This window comes from Mytilus trossulus, chromosome 2, assembly GCF_036588685.1.
Source record: "Mytilus trossulus isolate FHL-02 chromosome 2, PNRI_Mtr1.1.1.hap1, whole genome shotgun sequence".
NCBI classification, from domain to species: Eukaryota; Metazoa; Mollusca; class Bivalvia; order Mytilida; family Mytilidae; genus Mytilus; species Mytilus trossulus.
The window spans coordinates 30,954,326-30,975,536 of NC_086374.1; the positions used below are offsets into that span (position 1 = coordinate 30,954,326).

The 21,211-nt window shown below is 33.4% G+C and overlaps 1 protein-coding gene across 1 annotated transcript; it reads right to left on the minus strand.

Moving 5' to 3' along the window:
- Positions 1 to 7,817: 7,817 nt before the first annotated feature.
- Positions 7,818 to 18,952, minus strand: LOC134706987 (sulfotransferase 1C3-like). Its single transcript, XM_063566403.1, has 6 exons — positions 18,864 to 18,952; positions 15,229 to 15,420; positions 12,190 to 12,516; positions 9,848 to 9,954; positions 8,380 to 8,545; positions 7,818 to 8,168 (listed from the first exon to the last, which is right to left on the minus strand). Exons 2-6 carry the CDS (start codon positions 15,401 to 15,403, stop codon positions 8,056 to 8,058), a joined length of 888 nt encoding a protein of 295 aa, XP_063422473.1. The 5' UTR covers positions 15,404 to 15,420; positions 18,864 to 18,952; the 3' UTR covers positions 7,818 to 8,055.
- Between the last annotated feature and the right edge of the window lie 2,259 nt (positions 18,953 to 21,211).

Genomic DNA, 21,211 nt, shown 5'->3' on the forward strand with positions numbered 1-21,211 from the left:
CTTTTTAGATGTATCAATTTATAATTGAATGCAGTAAAGTTTTTATTAACAACAAAACGACCTCGCAAGAAAGATACATGCATATTTTTTAATACCATTGAGCAGCTCTAAGGGAGGTAAATCCAGAAAACTCCGTTGGACGCATTAAATTTTGAACGTGTTTTTCATTTTTTATAGCACTGGGTTAAAACCTCCACTGGTGGACTACTGGTATCTGTTCCCGAGAGTGTCATCAGTCGAGAAGTCAGAATTTTGGTACTGATATGATTTAGAACAAAACTTTCCAGAAATATCCTTAAATAAATTTTGAAATTATTTTGAAAATATCGTTTCAACTGCCTCAATCAAACTTGTCCTTTTTTGTCATACAGCTCTTCAACCGTTTCTGTTCTTATACGTCGTTAGCTTTCAAATATTCGGCTTTGGGCGTTCCTAATGTAGGTAAATCCAAAACAACGCTTCGTCCGCAGGACATTCTTATGTTGTTTTTTTCGATTTTGTTTATACCACTACTGGACTATGAACGGCTTAAAAAGTAAAATCACAAAAGTACTGTCCATAATCACATGGCAAAATCAAATGACAAAACACATCAAAAACAAATGGAACAGAACTATCATATTCCTAACTTGTTACAAGCATTTTCGAATGTAGAAAATGGTGGATTAAACCTGGTTTTAAAGCGTTAAACATCTCACTTTGATGACAGTCTCGTCAAATTCCGTTATATTAACAATGATGCGTGAACTAAACAGACATAATAGATAAAATAGTCAAAATATGGGTACAGCAGTCATCATCGTATAACAATTCTAGTGTACTCCCTCTTTTTGGTTTGGTTCGTGTTGTTTAATCTTTATATGTTTTACAAAGTATTTTGTTGAATGGTGAGGGTTTTTTTGTCTCATTTTTTTAACCACGGTGTTCTTTGAATTGTATCGACTGAGGATTTTTGTTAGCCCATTTTATACATTTCTTAAATCTTTTTAACAGAAGTAAATAGTTGGGAATTGTAATAATAATCGTAGAACCGAAAATTAGAAAACTTCAAAAGAAATTTCATTTTCCGAATTTTTTCACTACAAATTTTTTTGTTGATAATTTTACCCAGCCTAACACTAGTATATAAAAATAAGAAAATATATTTTGGTTGTCAATAAGACAAATATCCACCACATACCAGGGAACGAGTATCTTAACATCAATTGGGCACTGTACGGTGGGTCGCGTTCAGAGTTTAAGAGAAACAATTTTATTCTGAACAAACTTACAGACCAAAGGACGAGTGGGTAAACAACACCAGAGCACTATACGATGTGTTGTCTTCAGTTTGTAGGAGAAACACTTACATTTGTATTATATATATAATACAAAGTTGCATAAAATAAAGGATAAGTATGTAAATAACTACAGGACACTGTTCGGTTTGGTAATATCTTCAGTTTGTGGTAGACACAAGTATCAGCTGTATAAACATACATAGACCAGAGGACAAGTGTGTAAACAACAATAGGACACTGAACGGTTTGTTATGTTTAATGTGTTGTAGAAGCAATTATGATCTGGTATAAAACATCTGCATCGCTTTTGAAAATTAATTTAAACATTTGAATTTCTACGTTCGTAGACATTTACATTTAAACACATTGATTCATTTTAAATAACTTCATTTTAATCTAAATGATAACTGTTTTTAAACAGTGGAATCATAAAGATTTAAAAGGTATTATGTGTATACTATTAGTTTGTCCTGGATTCAAAGAGGCACTGGCCAGTTGAACATGTAGTTACTCTTTCAAGTGACACTGCTTATACATATATATAAATTATATTTATAAAATAACTGAATAAATAGTCAACGATTAATCTTACAGGGCGATGGATCATGTAAAGATATTCAGGATATTGCAATGAATGGTGACACTTTGATAAATTATTTTACCTATTCCTGTCCTTTATCAAACATAACAATAATTAAACATATAGAAATATTGAGTAACCGTAAGGTTCAAGCTCAATGTTGACCATATGTATAATTGAAAAATATAAACTAGTGATATAGCAAGTTTTATGTGTAAACTAATATTGCAAACATTTTATACACACTGGGAATTTTGATATTATTGCTATGAAATTAATTGAAGGATACGACTGATGCTTACAAAATGTCTACGTAAAAAACTGTAATAGAAATTCGATATTAATTTCAAAAACAATATTTAAATGAATTGACCAGAGAGATATCGTAGTATTTAAACTTGGAACCTTTCTAACATCTTTTACATGTAACGACAAGGCCTACGAATGAAATAATGTATAATTCCGCCATCAAAAGCTGTCGATTTTAAAATTAAATCACGCATATGATATTGCTTTGTGAAATAAGTTAAAAGTTTTGAATTTAATTTGTGTAATTGTTTTTTTTAAACAGTTTGGAACCATCTGTCCTGACTACCTTTTAAACTATCCGAATTTGAGCGTAGATTCAATATCATTTAATTTGAGTTTTACCTGAAAGGTTTATATAGGAGAAATATTTCCAACGTGATCCTTAATATATGGGAAACATTTTCATCGTATACCATAGAACATCCTCAATTGTCTACGTGCATAAAATAAGAAGTCAAAATGTCGTATAGGTCAATGTTTATAAAACCAGCAGTCCTAAAAAACGGACAACACAGAGAGTTCAGCTTTCGAAATTCATCTATATATACCATAGTTAGATGTAAGATGGGTATGTTAAAGTCTTTAACTAAAAAACCAAGAATAAACATGGCATTAATGAACGTTAAAGTAGCCATATAAACCATATTGTTCCACAGAAATTTCGAGGTTAATGAAATCAAAGTCAAGAGGTAACAACATATATGTCCTACAATGTAATATTTGTAAATGTTCTTTACATATGGCATCTTTAGATGTATAAAAGAAACAGCTTCAATAATAATAAAATCAGGATTTGTTTTTAATCTGATATCATTTGTTTCTCGGACGGAAAACAGAACAATGTTTGAAATATTTTGTATGCCGCCAATGTGTACTTTGGTATACGTAACAAATGTGGGATTTTGGTGTAATAGGTCTAGCATAGTCAAAAACCTATATATACTAGCTCAAACTTTGTCAAATTATAATGAGAGTATAGTACAATAGTCAACAGCAAAAAATGAGAAATGATCCTACCAGGTATGAAAGCTCTCTGGCAAACAGTATCAAAGAGCAGGGTGGGTTTTTTTTATGAAAATAATTTTTGCGTATATTATCTTACAAAAGTTCATTTATAACCTTTTAACATAGAGGGGGTTTAAAGACAATAATCGCCCTACTGATTATAAAAAAAACCCCATAAAACCTCGACCTAAATGAGCAAGAACAACCTATCTGGGTGCTGCTTTAAGGTATAATCTAAACGTTAAGGCTCTTATGCATATCTTTAATAATGTATTCGGTTTGATTATGATCAGTTATATCATAACACAGTTGACAATGTTGAATCTTCGGTGGAAACTTTCCTGCCTGAACAGCTTCAATATCTGCTGGGAGAAATATATAATGCTCCTTTGCAAAGAGTGTCTTTGAAGGACACTGTTGATACTTTCTAAAAGTGTGAAGAGACAGTTCGTTTACTTCGAAAAGTGATAATCATCACATGAAACTTATCAGCTACGTACATTGTCGTAGTCATGTAATGGCTTAATGTTTTCTTTCCAATATTCCTTGTTGTTTCTAGACATATTTAATAAGCACATTAATTAAATCTTCCTGATAATGACAGTGAAATATTGACACATTTTCTTCATGGTAAATGTCATATGATAAAGTGCCAGGCAAATAAAGTTCACGAATATGCCGACTAAGTTATGCCTCTGAGACAATTGAAGTTGTAGACATACAGTCCAAAGTCATCAACAGATTAAGACTTGACGTACATTTGTGCATTTGTACTTAATAACTTACATACCGAAATTAACACTGAGTCGCTATCAAAATTAAGATTAGCAACAAATGAAATGATTTCCATTGTTAACTTTCAATTTAGATCTTCCATACCACCATCATTTTCATGTGAATTGTTCATTTCAAAGATGATGGTATATTTTTTTGAAATCATGATGAGTGGTTGTTGCTCCTAACACTACCAGTCGTAGTAATCTAGTTTAATGGAATGGTCTGTCACAGATCAGATACTAATCGTCTGGTGAACCTTATTTGTGACCATAATTGAATATAACTTATTAGCGGTTATCTACTTTATGTAAGCAAAGCAACAGATGTGAATAATTGAGAAAATATAGTTTACCAAACCAGAACCTCTGAGATAGCCCCCGGGTTTTTTTGTATTGCTTCAACAAAAGCTCACACAATATTTAAAATGCATCCAATTATGAAAACCAATTATGCCTAAACTTACGACCCTGTGTATATACCACTAGTCTACTTTGATTATGAATGGCTCTGTTCTATGTACAGTTAATCCTTGCATACGTTTTTTGAGACACAGCAATATTTAAACCAGTATAAATATCTTTGCTCTGAATAAAAGACAATTAATTAAAAAAAATATTCCACCATCATTTTGAATGGCCTAGGAATATTCAACAAATCCTCGTAACTTGTCGAAAGAGGTGGGAAAGATACCAGAGGGACCGTCAAAATCATAGATTGAAGATTCCAATGGCTAAAAAAATAAAGACAAACAGACCAATAATAGTACACAAATTCGTTAGGACACATCCGTGGTGAAAAGGCAGTTGATTGTAGTTACGACATAAGGAACATATTCGATATCATCTGTAGCGGTCAACCAACTCGTGATGGCATCTGTAAAATTTACGAATGGATGATTTCTACTTTACCATTGGGAACTTTTGGTTAAAAATCTTCCTTGTGAGCGGCAACTCTCTCAAGGAAAGCTTGAATGGAAATATAAGCCCGGAATATTAATCAATTCGGAGATATATACTGCAATATACAGGCGCTGCTGGAATGTTGCTATAAAGAAATGGAAAGTTCACAATTGTGAAGCTGAAATCATCTCATTTGTCGTAAAGTTTTGTTTTCAACCGACCCTCATTGTCAATTTATAAATGTAAGTCAAGATATAGGACAGATTTAACTGTATCTGTTGCACACTTAATCTCTAGCTCAATGGGAAAGATGCGTTCAACAGTCACCAAATTTTGAATCATATAGTTAGAACTTCATCTTTATTGACCTACTAAATTTTAATTCTGGTACCTTTGATAACTATTTACACCATTGGGTCGATGACACTGCTGGTGGACGTTTCGTCCCTGAGGGTATCACCAGCCGAGTAGTCAGCACTTCGGTGTTGACATGAATATCAATTATGTAGTCATTTTTATAAATTCCTTGTTAACAAAACTTTTAATTTTCGAAAAACTCAGGATTTTCTTATCCCAGGCATAGATTACCTTAGCCGTATTTGGCACAATGTTTAAGAATTTTGGATCTTCAATGCTCTTCAACTTTGTACTTGTTTGGCTCTTATAATTATTTTGATATGAGCGTCATTGATGAATCTTATATAGACGAAACGCGCGTATGGCGTACTAAATTATAATCCTGGTACCTTTGATAACTATCATAGCGGATAGTAAAGTGATTAGGTCTAAGGTTTAAATCATTATATGGCAAAATTTGGGATACTTTCTTTATTTGCATATTGCCTTATCATTACTACAGCCAGGTAAACAATATAATTAGATCGTACCTGTTAAAAACAATGCAAACATCATTCTAATTTAAATTTTCTTTTTTTTTCTTTTGTGTCTTTTATTTTCTTAACTCAAAATTCCTTAACATCAATACAAATATATCTTTTTCAACTATCTTTTATAGTCGTTTATAATTTATTAAAATGTTTAAAAATACACCATAGATCTGTTAAATATAAACTATACACACATGAAGGGTTTATTCTGGTAACTCCTACATTTTGAATTTTATAGGTATAATAGAATAATTGTATGATGGAGTTCCAAGATTTTTTATGTAAACAATGGGATTATGTAAGATTATGTTGTAGGGCGTATGACATTTGCGCCGATTTTGAAAATTTTCATTCTTTCATTTGCGCCGATTTCATTTTTTCATTTGCGCCGATTTTATATTTTTTCCTAATTGGATTTACAGGTAAGTTACAGGTAAGTTTATACTTTTATATTGGCTGAGCACAGAGTATAAAGACAAATCAAGTGACATTGCAATTGGTAAATGGCTATCCCAATTTTTCAGGTTACCATTCCTTTCCCTAAATGAAATCCGATGACTGCTTCACGTTTGACATTGTCTAACGCTCCGCTCCTTCTGATGACAAATGTCATACATTCTTAGACAACGTGCAAGTACACATTCCATAACGGTCAACTAATTCGCCAAATATAGAAGATGCGAACTCATAAGAAAGGAATATATTAGATGTGTTGCCTAAACATACTCGGCAAGAACAGATTTATGATTTGAATGTATTCCGATTTTAAGGATTTGAATGCTGCGCATATATTTTTAATTGGTCATTTAAGTATAAACAAAGTGCTTTTATCTTAGGTTTTTACTTCTTGATTTTAAGCAGGAGACAACAGTTTTATACATGTTATGATTGACAATTCATAACATATGTACAACTGGCTAACGGAAGAGGTCTTTAATGATAAATGAAAATAACATTACTGGGATGGAGAGTTGTCTCATTGGCACTCATACCACATCTTCTTATATAATTTCACCTGTAATTTACCTGTTATTTACCTGTAAAAAAAATCGGCGCAAATGAAAAAAAAAATCGGCGCAAATGAAAGAAAAAATCGGCGCAAATGAAATGCAGATCGGCGCAAATGCAAAACGCCGATGTTGTAACAACAATCTAAACTAATGAATCAAGGTAAATGCAGGTGAATCTTGTAGAAAATAAAAAATATATATTCGTTCACAATATTTTACTTATAATTTCATAGCACATTTTGTGAAAATAATAGTCAAAAGCACAACATGACTTTGCACTTGTTATTCGCAAGCAATTGAAATTATTTAGGTGGAAACATTAATTTATTCAGGTAAATAACATCAATTTGAATATACAATATGCAGGTGATGAGAAACAGCATCTCAATATTGGACTGGTACATGAATTTGTCATCTTGTTTTCATTGTTTGAATATAAAAATAAGAAGATGAGATGTGAATGAAAATGCGACCTTTCCGAAAGAGATCAACTTACACAGACATTTGCAACTTTAGGTCACCGAACAGCCTTCAACAATGAACAAAGCCCAATCATCATAGTCAGCTTTAACAGGCCAAATGTAAAACAAGTGAAACGAGAAAACTAAGGCCCAATTTATGTACAACATAATGAACAAAAACAAATGTTGCATAGCAACAAACGACTATTACTGAATTACAGGCTCCTGACTACGGACAATCACATACATAATGTGGCGGGGTTAAATTCGTTTGAAGGCTTCAGCCATCCCCATAAATGGAACAGTGGAGTAACAGTTCAACACAAAAACAAACCATAAACATTCAGTTTAAAAAGGCATAACTCATCAGATAGACACAAACAGCATTAAAGATAACACAAACAGAAAGTGGACGTGGACGTTTACTTGTTCATCTCGACAATAAAATGACACTAAGTACAGATCTGAGAGTACTCGCAGTTACTGATAGCTACTTGTAGTTCAAAACCAAAATTGGTGTCCGTATGACAATTATACCACACGCATATTTGTACTTTATATTTAACTATAACAACTAGCATTCGAGATACAAATAAAAACTACCTCGTGTTCTCTTTTGCCTTTTATATATCATAGTTTTATAATAAATACAGCATAATTTGACGTTAGACACTTTAATCCACTGTACTAAATGTCTACAGATGATTCATGGCTTTGAGTATTTTCAAATTGAATGATAAGTTTGGTTAAAAGACAAAAACACATTTCTACAATTAGTGGGTCATGCTAAATATAAAATGTACCCTAGAGTTTAGGAATCGGTTATTAAATTTGACCTTTGAGGAACTTAGATTTGGAACTTGACCTTAAGTTCTGAGTCTACCATCTCTCTCTTGTATAAATTATCAAATTGTTCGTTCTGTGAAACTGTAAAATAGTTTTTCCAATCCCCTACCTCTCCTGAAATAAAAGAGAATACTCATTTTTAAAAACAAAACAATATATTTGCTATTTTTTTCTTCTGACGTATATGAAATACTGTAAAATTCAAAAAAACTTTGTTTTGCATGTATTATTACGATGTGTGAAGATTGAACTAAACTGCGAGATTAATCATTGCGATTTCATGAAAAGAGCCTCCATAACTTATACTCTTATACTCTGTACGTACCTTTCCTATAGTGACTAACTGAATCTGCGTCAAATTTTGTTTTTAATGTTTCATCTGCCTTTTTAAGCTTTGTGAATGTACATTTATCAGCTATGGCTTGTACTAACTCGTCCTTTACATCGACTGACAGAAAGTCGGCTAGTAATCGTATTTCTTTAATTGGATTCTATAATAAATAGTATTAAGTACAATTTAATTAAATTCAATTCACTTTAGAAAATTATATTGTATAAGTAACTTTAGAACGAATATAAAAATAAAATAGTTGTATGATTAATGTGACAACTTTCTACCATAGACCAAAGTAACATAGAAGTAACAAATTTTAAACCGTAAATTTCAATAGGTCACCGTTCTGTCAACAATGAGTACCAACAAACATGTATAGTAAGCTATCGCATGCCACGCAGGACAAATGTAAAACAACGCAAACGAGAAAACTGACAAAAACTAGCAAAAAAATACCGAAAAAGAAACATGACACAAAGCAAAAAACTAAACACTGAATCACAGGCGCCTATTCCTGTCATTATTTATCCTTTAAAGACACACTTGCACTATAGATAAAACCAAGACAGACACCGATAAATTATAAATTAAAACAAGAATGTGTCCTCAGTACACGAATGCCCCACTCGCATAATCATTTTCTATGTTCTGTGGACCGTGAAATTGGGGTAAAATCTCTAATTTGGCAATAAAATTAAAAAGATCATATCATAGGCAACATGTGTACTAAGTTTGAAGTCGATTGGACTTCAACTTCATCAAAAACTAGCTTGACCAAAAACTTTAACCTGAGGCGGGACAGACGGACGAACGAACGGACGCACGGACGCACGGACCAGAAAACACAATGCCCCTCTACTATAGTAGGTGGGGCATAATAAAAATAGAGTTTCAATGTCCGCCAGTCCACATATGTACAATATTGCTAACCGAGGTTTTTATTACATTTACTAGAAAGTAAGGGTCGGATGTACGGTGTTAACTTAATGCCCCTTCCGTGACGGCGGGACATACAAATTAAAATCATGCATACATACACACCTGTATTGTGTGTAAAAACAACCTACAAAGTAGTTAATTTGTAGCTCATAAACTGTAGGAGGAAAAACCATGATCTCTTTATGCAGCTAGTACCAAAACATGACTAAGTCCAAATATCTGTCATTTCTAGGGATATTTGAAAATAATTTAACAATAAAGATTAGAAAGATCATACCATAGCTAGGGAACATGTGTACTAAGTCTCACGTTGATTGGACTTCAACTTCATCAAAAACTACCTTGACCAAAATTTAAGCCTGAAGCGGGACAGACGGACGCACGAACGGTACAACGAACGGACGAACGAACGACGGACAGAGGTAAATCAATTCGCCCCCGACCTAAAGTCGCAGGGTTGTTAATGTTGCCATGTCCAATGAATAGTAATTAAAAAAGATAATTCTTACAAAGCACCTACCATTTTCAAATCTTCGTAGTATAAAGTATGAACTGTTTTCAATGAGCCATCTTTAGAAGCTTTTTCAAATTCTTTTTCATAAGCAAACCAACCGCCAAAAAACTTCTCTAAAAAATCACAAATATGCATGGTTTTATGTAATTATACACTGCCAAGAAGACCATTTTATATCAGAGACCCAACAACCAATGTATTAACAACTAAACATCACCGTATGCCCATGACAAACATATCTTACAGTTAGCTATAAATCTCTACTAGTAAGTTATATTTTTAAAATATTTTGTATTAATTGAATTCATATGTTGAAATTTGGTTAAATGTTACTTGTTCTTATATTTTTAAATCTGAGGAACTATTTTTATATGCCAACAAACCATTGGATCACATTTGAGTAAAAGTGCTAAAACAAAAGTAGTTCCAGAGAGATGGACTAAGTCGCGTGTAAGAATCAAATATTTTATACATGGGCCCTTTCTTCGAAAGGCCATTGATTACAAAATATTTCAAAAGTAGACTGTGAATATTTAGAAGAACTGGCAATCAATTCGTGTTTGTTCTGAGGAGAATTATAAACTGTTGACCCCCTTACTTAAAATTTAATCAAATATTCGGACAGGGAAAGGGTATTTCGGTTTACTTAAGAAATTATTCACAACAAAACAGAAACAATTCGGTTTCTAAAGCTCTAACAAGTACAATAGCCGTCATTGTGCTTACACTGTACAGGTGTATACCAAGTTGAAAACAACATTTAGCATTTCAAAATGTTAAATGTATTATAAATCATTTAAATTATGCAAATTCTGTGTTCCTGTTTTTTAGAATGAATGTGACAAGTTTGTACTTCTAACAGATGCTCCCCGAAATGCGCATTTATTTAGTAAATGTATTTAAACAAAGTCCCCGGAACCAAGTCCGAGATTACTCTGACGTCCAACGGCTGTTATGCCAGACAAGCTGGGGCTGTGGGACGTCAGAGCTTGTCCCGTATCAAAAAGTGGATATTTGCCCACCCAAAATGGATGCGCTTCTTCATCGCTTCTGGAGCCGACTGAGGGCCTTGGAATTATATAAATCGAGCATCAATCTCTTCATTTTTCATTTATCTTTTCATATATGTAAGTTTCACCTACCTGCCAACCTTTATTTTTCTATATTTTAACAGTTTTTACAGAGACCCATCGGTTTATGCATTATGCCTTTCATTTTCAAAGATTATCACGTGACCACGAGAAAACAGTGCAAATGACCATAATGTAACACATCGTTCATTTACGTTGCAAGTTACCTAAATGTCCGAGAGCTTCCGATTGTCATTTAACAAATAGCTATAAAAAGATTAGCATTGGTCATCTCAACTCGATTGCCTTTCTCGCTTTCGACGTCCCGGCTCAAGCGAGAAAATTAATCTCGTTGAGATGATCACCGATAATCTATAAATATATATACTTGAGTTATCATCCAAAAACAACATTACCAAGCCAGGACTACACACTTTTTGGAGTATAAAAAGACAGTTATCTTGAAACCAAAGCTCATCTTAAAACATTGGGCAGGTTTGGTGATATGGAAAAACCCTAGTGTGAAATAAGTTTTCATAAACAAATTTATTCTAAAAACAGTTGTTGGCATGACACGGGTTATGTTCTTCTCATATATGTAATGATGGTATGATACTAAACCCATAACGGGAAGGATTGTGCCTGATGTTCATATGATGAAATCATAATCTTTCAGTCAGTTTAATTGAAGTCTGGAGCTGGCATGTCAGTTAACTGCTAGTAGTCTGTTGTTATTTATGTATTATTGTCATTTTGTTTATTTTCTTTGGTTACATCTTCTGACATCAGACTAGGACTTCTCTTGAACTGAATTTTAATGTGCGTATTGTTATGCGTTTACTTTTCTACATTGGTTAGTGGTATAAGGGGAGGGTTGAGATCTCACAAACATGTTTAACCCCGCCGCATTTTTGCGCCTGTCCCAAGTCAGGAGCCTCTGGCCTTTGTTAGTCTTGTATTATTTTAATTTTAGTTTCTTGTGTACAATTTGGAAATTAGTATGGCGTTCATTATCACTGAACTTGTATATATTTGTTTAGGTGCCAGCTGAAGGACGCATCCTGATGCGGGAATTTCTCGCTACATTGAAGACCTGTTGGTGACCTTCTGCTGTTGTTTTTTTTTATTTGGTCGGGTTGTTGTCTCTTTGACACATTCCCCATTTCCATTCTCAATTTTATTTCATAAATACATAGATTTCTTTGGTAAAAATCAAATGCGTTGTTACATACAAGAACAAGTTGAGATATATAAACACCGTAAGATGGTGGCACTTACCTGGTGCTTTCATAGTCATTTCGAAAAATACATTCCAACTCATCTTTGCCGCTACCATTGGACTAAAGCTTAACATAAAGTTGTACATGGAAACAGCTTGATCTTTTGGGTTTCGTATGACATGAACAATTTTGCCATCATCGCAAAGGTGTTTCTTTGGCAACCACCGAAACGGAACATGAGTGTTCAGCAATCTTGGAGACTTCACTTCGTTTATCGGATTTAAATCGGGAATCATTTCTAGAAATGCCGTTTCTTTTACTGCAGTTGTATATTCAGCATTACCTTGCAGTAACATATGTATTACTTCCCACAACCAATGTGTTCCTTTATAAACAAATAAATATTTACAACGATCATTAATAACTATTGATTAAAAAAAACTTTTGTTCTCACCTGGATGAATATTTTGGTATTTTAAATAGCGGAATATTGTAAGAACAATTCCGAAGTTTGGCAGGGTTTTTACGCTTCTTCCGATAGTAAATTTACCCTTTTCTGGGTTTTTTTTGTAAGACTATTAATTTCAGGTAACAAAATGCTAAAACCATTCATCTTTACCTTTGAAAGCAAGTTAGAAACTTTTTAAAAAAAATACATAAATGCTTTTACAATTACAATACACCCCTTCTTCAAGTAACCTACAACAAATGCAAATCATAACAATAAAAAAAAACAAAGGATACAAGTATCAAATAGATTGCACATTCTACATAACGGAAAATGAAAGATTTTTCTTTAAATCACAGTCTTGTGAAATGTACATTATTCGAACTATGATCATCTCCGGAAAAAACATCATGGTTAGATGCAATTTAGTTGGTTTAAATGTGCACTTAACAATCACTATATACAGCAAAAATGATTGAAATATTATTTTAATAGATATTAGGATTGCAGTTCTAAGAATTCGACGAAACTTTACGTCGATAAACCATTACCATTACAAAGTTGTTTAATAAATGGACATTTTTATTAGGAGCAAGGTTAAATGAATCTTAAAGTTTACTTCATACCAAATATATGAAAACTTAACGAATGATTTTCATAAAGCAGTCAGAGTCCTACATGTCATATGAAATCTACAAAATGACTAAGTTCATTCTGAATATCAAAAACTAATTAATTTTTACTAGCTCAATGTACTATCTGTGAAACTGAATATAATCCGAAGTATTCACGATAATATATATTTACGTTGATTACGGAATCATTAGTGGTAACCTTTTATAATCATTGCATACACCAAATATAATGGATGATGACGACGACGTCTAGTGGCTTATACATTTGTATAAACGCGCACCACGTCTACATAGACCCATAAGAGACGCTCGAATCAAAAAATTTAAAAGATCAAATGAAGTACGAAGTTGACAAGCATGCATGGAGGACATACATTTCCAAAAGGTTTTGTCAAATACAGCGCATTTTTTTTTAAAAGAAACAACAAAAGTTTAATAAGTTATGTGCTATAATTCTTTGTTTCAACTCGGCTGCGTTTCGAACGCATGACCTCCCGCACTCGAGGGAAGCATACTACCACCGAGGAGGTCAGGGTGTATATTATCTTTTACTTATTCTATCCAAAAAAAAATTTTTTTTATTGTTATAGTTATTACAAAACATCATTATATATGTAATAAAAATATAGTGGTATGACGTAATTACTAAATAAAAGTTCAGTTAAGGTCGTGCGCTCCATGGAGTGACAAATAGAAGAAATTGTATTAAAAACATCTCGGCTTATGTTTTCGGCTTAAAGTCTCATTTGAACATTTGAAGGTCTTTATCATGAGAATACAAAAAAATGTAAAATAATTATTATATATCAACCTTTATCAATGTCGTCCGCTCAATGGGGAAACTAAAGTAGGAATATATATAACATCTCAGCTTAAGGCCTTATTTGAACATTTGAATTATTATATGTATACAAAAAAAGATCAAATATGAAGTGCTTGAGAATGAAATACATTCAAGGTTGTTCACTCTTCGGGGAAACAAACATTAGAAATGTTTAGCAATATAAACATCTTATTTTAAAATAATCTAATGCATTCCATGCACATTTCAAGATGTCTTCTATCTAAGATTGACAAAACAAAAACGACAAATATCGTTTCATCGGCTTCAATTAGGTGCTCTCTCTAAAGCAAATGTTCGGCCCTTTTACCTACATGTAGCTACTAGTGTTTACTAGTAACTGGTACTAGACAAATCTAATTATTATATCTTTTTTCATAAATCATATATAAGAATGAGTCTGTGTGTCCATAGTACACGGATGCTCCAAACCCACTATCATTTTCTATGTTTAGTGGACCGTGAAATTTGGGTCAATACCTTTATCAAAGTGTATTTGGCATTACAATTCGTCTCATAGGGATCATTTGTACTAAGTATCAAGTTGATTAAACTTAAACTTCATCAAAAACTACATTGACCAAAAACTTTAAGGAAACACTTTAGCCTGAAGATGGAAAGACGGACGAACGAACGAACAATTGAACGAACGAACAATGGAACGAACGTGCCCACAGACCAAAAACAGAATTCCCCTAAGAGCGGCTTAAAATGAAGTTAATTATATTAGTGTTTTAAAATTCTTTTTATAATGTCAGTATACCCATACAAATTATTCCTACTCCGACCAGTCTTTACTTGAATAAACTTAATGCAGCGCAATTAACGTGAAACGTATATGTTTACAATTGTATTTACAAGTCTTTGGGTCGATCTAGTCGGACTAACTTCCGCATCCGATGCGAACACACTACCACGAGACTACCGAGGCGGTTTAATGATGGCGTTTCACACTGAACTTCCACTATATCTTATTCAACAAAAGTTTCGGTATCTGTTATCAACCGGTCGCTAGAAAAACGCGATTGCAATCGTATGTCTTGTTTTCATTTAAAAGGGATTGAATTCACGTGGCGTTTAGACACTGCGTTATCATATTCCTCCAAATAAAGGTTTTTAATTCTAAAAACTTCGTTAACTTCAGGACAGACGAATCCAAAAGTATGTACTTACCTGATCTTGGGAACGCTGTTAATATGATGTCATCTGGTCTGGTCTCTAAATCCCTGATGGCAGTGAATCGTTCTTCGGCATTTTTCTTTAATGGCGGAAAGGGTGGCAGTGTCATCCCATCAAATACGAGGAATGCACCGCGTTTTGCTGCATTGGAATCTCTTTTATCCTCCATAACTAACAACTGGTTGGCTGTACAAATAAGTATAAAAATTATAACGAAAATAAAAATTGACTATTCTTTAATAAATATAAAGTTTTGTTTTAATGAATAAAGAAGATATGTGTAAATGCGACAACTATCCACAAGAAACCAAAATGACACTGAAATTACCAACTACAGGTCACCGTACGGCCTTCAACAATGAGCAAAGCACATACCGCATAGTCAGGTATAAAAGGCCCCGAAATGACGATGTAAAACAATTCAAACGAGAAAACTAACGGCCTTATTTATTTTTTTTTTTAAAAATGAGCGTATTACTAAAACAAATATGTAACACATGTTTGGTTTGAGAATTTTTACAGATCATTGAAAAAAAAGAATGACACAATTTAGAACGTCTGCGAATTGCTTACGGTATCAGGTAATTTAAATGAACAAAAATAAAAAGATCAATTTACTATTTGATTTCACTTAAGGTTAAGGAATTTGACCATATGAACATAATATGGAAAAAAATGTGGCATAAATCTACAACAATTTACTTTATTTACAAAATTCAGTGGTTGTCGTTTGTTGGTGTATATCATATTTGTTTTTCGTTCATTGTACATAAATCAGGCCGTTAGTTTTCTCGTTTGAATAGTTTTACATATGTCATTTCGTGGCCTTTTATAGCTAAACAAGTGTTACTCCTTGTTAAAGACCGAACGATGATCTATATTTGTTAAATTCTGTGTCATTCATGTGCAGAGTTGTCTTATTGGAAATCATACCCATCTTTTTAATTCTATATTAGATCAATATTAACAATACAACTTTTCTCATTTGGTCTCATTTATAGTCATGGACTAGATATCAGACACTTCATATACAGCTTCCTCTGCATCATTTTTAAACAGAATTTGACTACACCGGTCCTTTTTAAATACCTGAGTCTATGACAAACGAGATGATTTTAATTTTGAAAGTATAAAATTTTCTCACCTTAGTAGCAATTTACCAACTTCATCCGCCTACGAGGCATTCGTTTCTTAACTCGTACGGTTTTCAAGAGATTGCACCTGGTACTCAGATCTAGTTTGTAAAACATTATCAGTGACTGCGCAAACAATTAATGAACAAGGGACACTTATCTAGGACAGTGGTGTAACAGTGCATCGTAAAGCCTCGGTCACAACAGATCGTACGAATTTGTGCTGGAAGATCTATTTAATAGTTGTCGTGGCACTGTCGTTGAAAATGTCATAAAAATATTTCGAGTGGTCACACCAGCTTCGACATGTCCACGATGATTCAACGATGGGTACACGACGGAAAAAAAATCGTAATTGTACTGTCGTGGGTTTGTCGCAAGTCGGTCGTACGACAGTCGTATGACAATCGTGAGTTGTTTTTGTGCCATTTTCAGGTTTTTATGTCATGGGATGCGCGTGTTACTGTCGTGTCACTGTCGTGTCACTGTCATACGACTGTCGGAATACAGTCGGGGGTCACTCGCACGTTTGACCCGAACTACAAAAATATAAAGAAGGCCCGAGTTATTGGGTTAGTGATGCGAGGGGCGACTCTCAACAAAAGCTATTGAAACATGCCAGCCTCCATCTGCATGAATCCAACGAAATCACCGGCAGATTCCCGCTTCAACTCTCGCATCAGTATACTATACTGCCCAAACATCAGTCGCAGTTCGATCCATGGCCTAACCCAACACCGTCGGGAGTTGTTGGTTCCTATAATGTTCACGGGCTCGAATCAACGCTAACATGATCATATTTTGCTCTTGTTGAATTCCGGCAAGGCGCCTATTAAGCAGGACCAAGCGTAATCATTCTAGTGGAATAACCATCCTCGCTAAACGGCAGACTATGCCTCTTACAAACATTCATTCCCTTCGAATTGTTTTCTTCTTCATAAAACAAAACGTAGCACGACGATCGTCACAGTACCACTGTCGTACGACAGACAATCTATGTTGTGCGAGCATCGTACGAAATTTGGTATTCGTGAGACAATCGTGCTACTGTATCACGGGTGTCTTGCGACAGTCGTGTGACTGTCATACGATCGTTGTGCGAAAGTCGTGTGATTGTCTTACGACCGTTGTTCGAAAGTCGTACAATTATTTCTTATTAAAATTGTTTATGTTGGCACACACGAAAATATGTTTATTGCACGACAGTCCCACGACTGTGGTAAGACACTCTCACGACAGCCATAAGACAGTGACAAGATAAAAAATGTAGTGCAAAAAAGGTGCATATCCAATTTTCGTCCCACGACACACGACAGCGCCACGATACTCAAAATATAGTGCGACTGGCGTACGACTATTATAGATGACCCGCGATTTGACTAAATTTCATGTCGTGGGGCTGCATAGATGTGTCGTGGGTTCGTTGTGACCAGGGCTTAAGAAGAAAATATAATACTCAGTTGAAAAGGGCTTAACTTATCAGTTCGATACAAAACTGAAATACATCTAAACAAAAAACAAAGATAGAACATTGCAGGGTACTACAACCCACAACACACATACTAATTACAGATCTGAGAGTACCGTGGCTCGCAGTTATTGACAGCTACATATAGCTATAGTTCAAAGCCAATAACAACAATTTGAATTTAATCATGCATTTAAGAAGATACCTTAAGAATAGTGAATAAAAACCAATGTTTTACCAAGGAATTGTATAGTTAGATATACAAATCCTTGGTTTTACATAAACATTCCCATTGATTTTCGTTTTAAAAAATCGATCAGTACTATATGTCATGTCGATGAGGGATATTTGGCGGGAGAAAATACCTGCCATGAACATTTTTATATGTTAGCGTCTAAGTACATCCTTCTACACACAAGTATGTGTTAATAATTATGTAGGTGAAGGTGGAGGTGGATCCAGAAAATAATGATTATCTTTGGACGCTCGGAATAAATAAAGTGTAATTTCCCATTTTATGAATATTTCTATAATAGATAGAGGACCAACATGCAAAAACTACTATTGTAACATCGATCGGATAAGAGCAATAACATATTATACAGAGAAAATAAGTTTAGATATTAGGGAATCTTACTAAAATAATATTAATATAATTTATACATAAAAAACAGAAATTAGAAAAAATAGGGATTCCTTCCGTCTCAAGCGACGTTGCCCTGAAACTCAAACACATATGTATTTAGTTATACTGACATCATTCAATGGTGTACTAAATATATATTGTGTGTAACAGTTGTAAATATACAATCATGTAAATATGTAGTCCTATAACATATGACATCGGGGGCACTACTATTTCTTGTTACTGTTCTGTTATTTTTTTTTTACTATCAATGTGCCACCCCGAGCATTCAAAAAAAAAGAAGAAAATATCAGTATAAAAACGTTAACAATTGAATAAGAATGCGAAGTCATATGTTATAGGACTAGTAAATATGATGAAATGAAATGTACACTGATCTTACCAATATGACTGTATCGACTATCGAACGTGGTTATACAAAAAGGAACATCAATTTTGTTTAATCTATATTTATAGTAATTACTAAGTAAACTTACGTTATACTCAGATCATATAAGAAATCCCCAGCTCTATAAATATATTTGTGTACAACTGTGTATATAGGACAAAATCTAGAACGACGAACAAATAATGATAATTTTATGAAATTACAATGTTCTCATAATTTACCTGTGGAATAGTACAAAAAACCTAAAAATATATGTATCATTAGCAACAACGCACTACACTGTACATAAACATGAGATAGAGAAAAAATCATTACGAGTTATGCCGGACTAAATATAAAAATGATTATGCTGGCTCAAGATCAAAGGCTTATAATTTTACAATAATTTGTCAAAATGTGGTTTATATCATGCCTTATGTATTTATGTATTATAGATTATGCATGATCATGCATGGAAAATCCAATTTGTTTGATAAAAAGAAAATAACACCATATATAGGGGACCATATAATTTTATTAATAAGATAAAATATGAAAAGATAGCTCTAATAGTAATTAAAAGCTTTTAGATAAGAAAAGAAAATGGGGTTACCGGACTTGTTTTATTGCTAATTGTACATGATAAAATAGGTTAATTTAAAACACATTCTATTATAAAAGTATCTTTATCTAAGTAATCTTCCCTTACAATTGAGTTATCTCCCCTTATTTGGCGAAGTTGAACAAAATTAACAAACACATATATTTTGTGTTTTGTAAAATACAGTCGAAAATATGATAAATCAATTAGTTTCCTTTATATTAACATGAAAATTCCCACACATGAATTACCTACCACTCTCTAAATTTGCACATGTCATTAAAGATCTAGACCGTTTTTCATCTGCTATTTCAAAATATATCCAAGATTGTGGCAGACACCATTACCACTTTAGGTAACAACGAGTGTTACAGGATACTTATTTTACAGGATATTGTTACTTGGGTCTGAATGGGATACATTGTAACAGAAAAGATTATTATAGGCCAATACTACAGAAAAATGGGCAAAAATAAAGAACAGAAAAAGGGGGTGTTCGAATAGATCTTTCATAACTCTTCGTCTGTTATTTTGTTTTTCATATTTTGTTTTTCATATTATGCGGACACCTGTATATTGTTGAAAGCTACATGTTTTCCTATCAAAATCTCTTTGTATTTTGGGGTTGGTTTTTTTAACGTACAACTTAGAAAAATGTTAGATTTAAGTATACAACACATCTCCTTTTGTCCCCTTGTTTGATGAACTGCAAAATCATGAAAAATCAGATACTTATTGGTATCGAGTTATAGAAAAAATAAATTATATTTTTGTTGTAGTGCTGAGCGAATAAGGTAATGCATACGTGCATGCGGTCAATAAACAAAACGAGATAACGATGTCACAGATTTTGCTGCAGTGTTTCTTCTGTAACAAACCGATTTTGAAATATTGAGAATCATATTCAAAACAGTGTGGCTGTGGCCATTGATCGACGTCCTTAATTCATCCAATGACTGGGACATATTATGTGAACGTTTGTCTGTAACGATACTGCTCACTACTTACTTATCATAGAATTTAAACTGTAGGGTTACCAAAGGTTCTTCCATGTAACGCCTTTAATAATGAAATAATCCGAAAAAATAATCAGGAATAACCTTTATATAAGAAAGAAGATGTGGTATGATTGCCATTGAGACAACTATCCACAAAAGACCAAAATGACACAAACATTAACAACTATAGGTCACCGTACGGCCTTCAACAACGAGCAAAGCTCATACCGCATAGTCAGATATAAAGGCCCCGATAAAACGAGAAAACTAACGGCCTTATTTATGTAAAAAAAATGAAAGAAAAATAAATATGTAACACATAAACAAACGACAACCACTGAATTACAGACTCCTGACTTGGGATAGGCATATACATAACTAATGTGGCGGGGTTACACATGTTAGAGGGATCCCAACCCTTCCCCTAACCTGGGACAGTGGTATAACAGTACAACATAAGAACGAACTATAAAAATCAGTTGAAAAAGGCTTAACTCATCAGATAGACAAAAAATACAAGTGGACGTGGCCGGGTACTTATACATCCCGACACAAAAAGACACAATGATTTTTTGATATACATTATTGATATAAATCATAAAATCGTGTTATTCATGATTAATTTTTCGAATTACTTTATTTAGGTATTGAGAACCTTTGGTTACCCCACAGTTTAAGTGTCTTTAACAAGTACATAGTGAGCAGTGGTCGTTACAGACAAACGTTCACATAATCTGTCTCAGTCAATGGGATAATTTAGGACG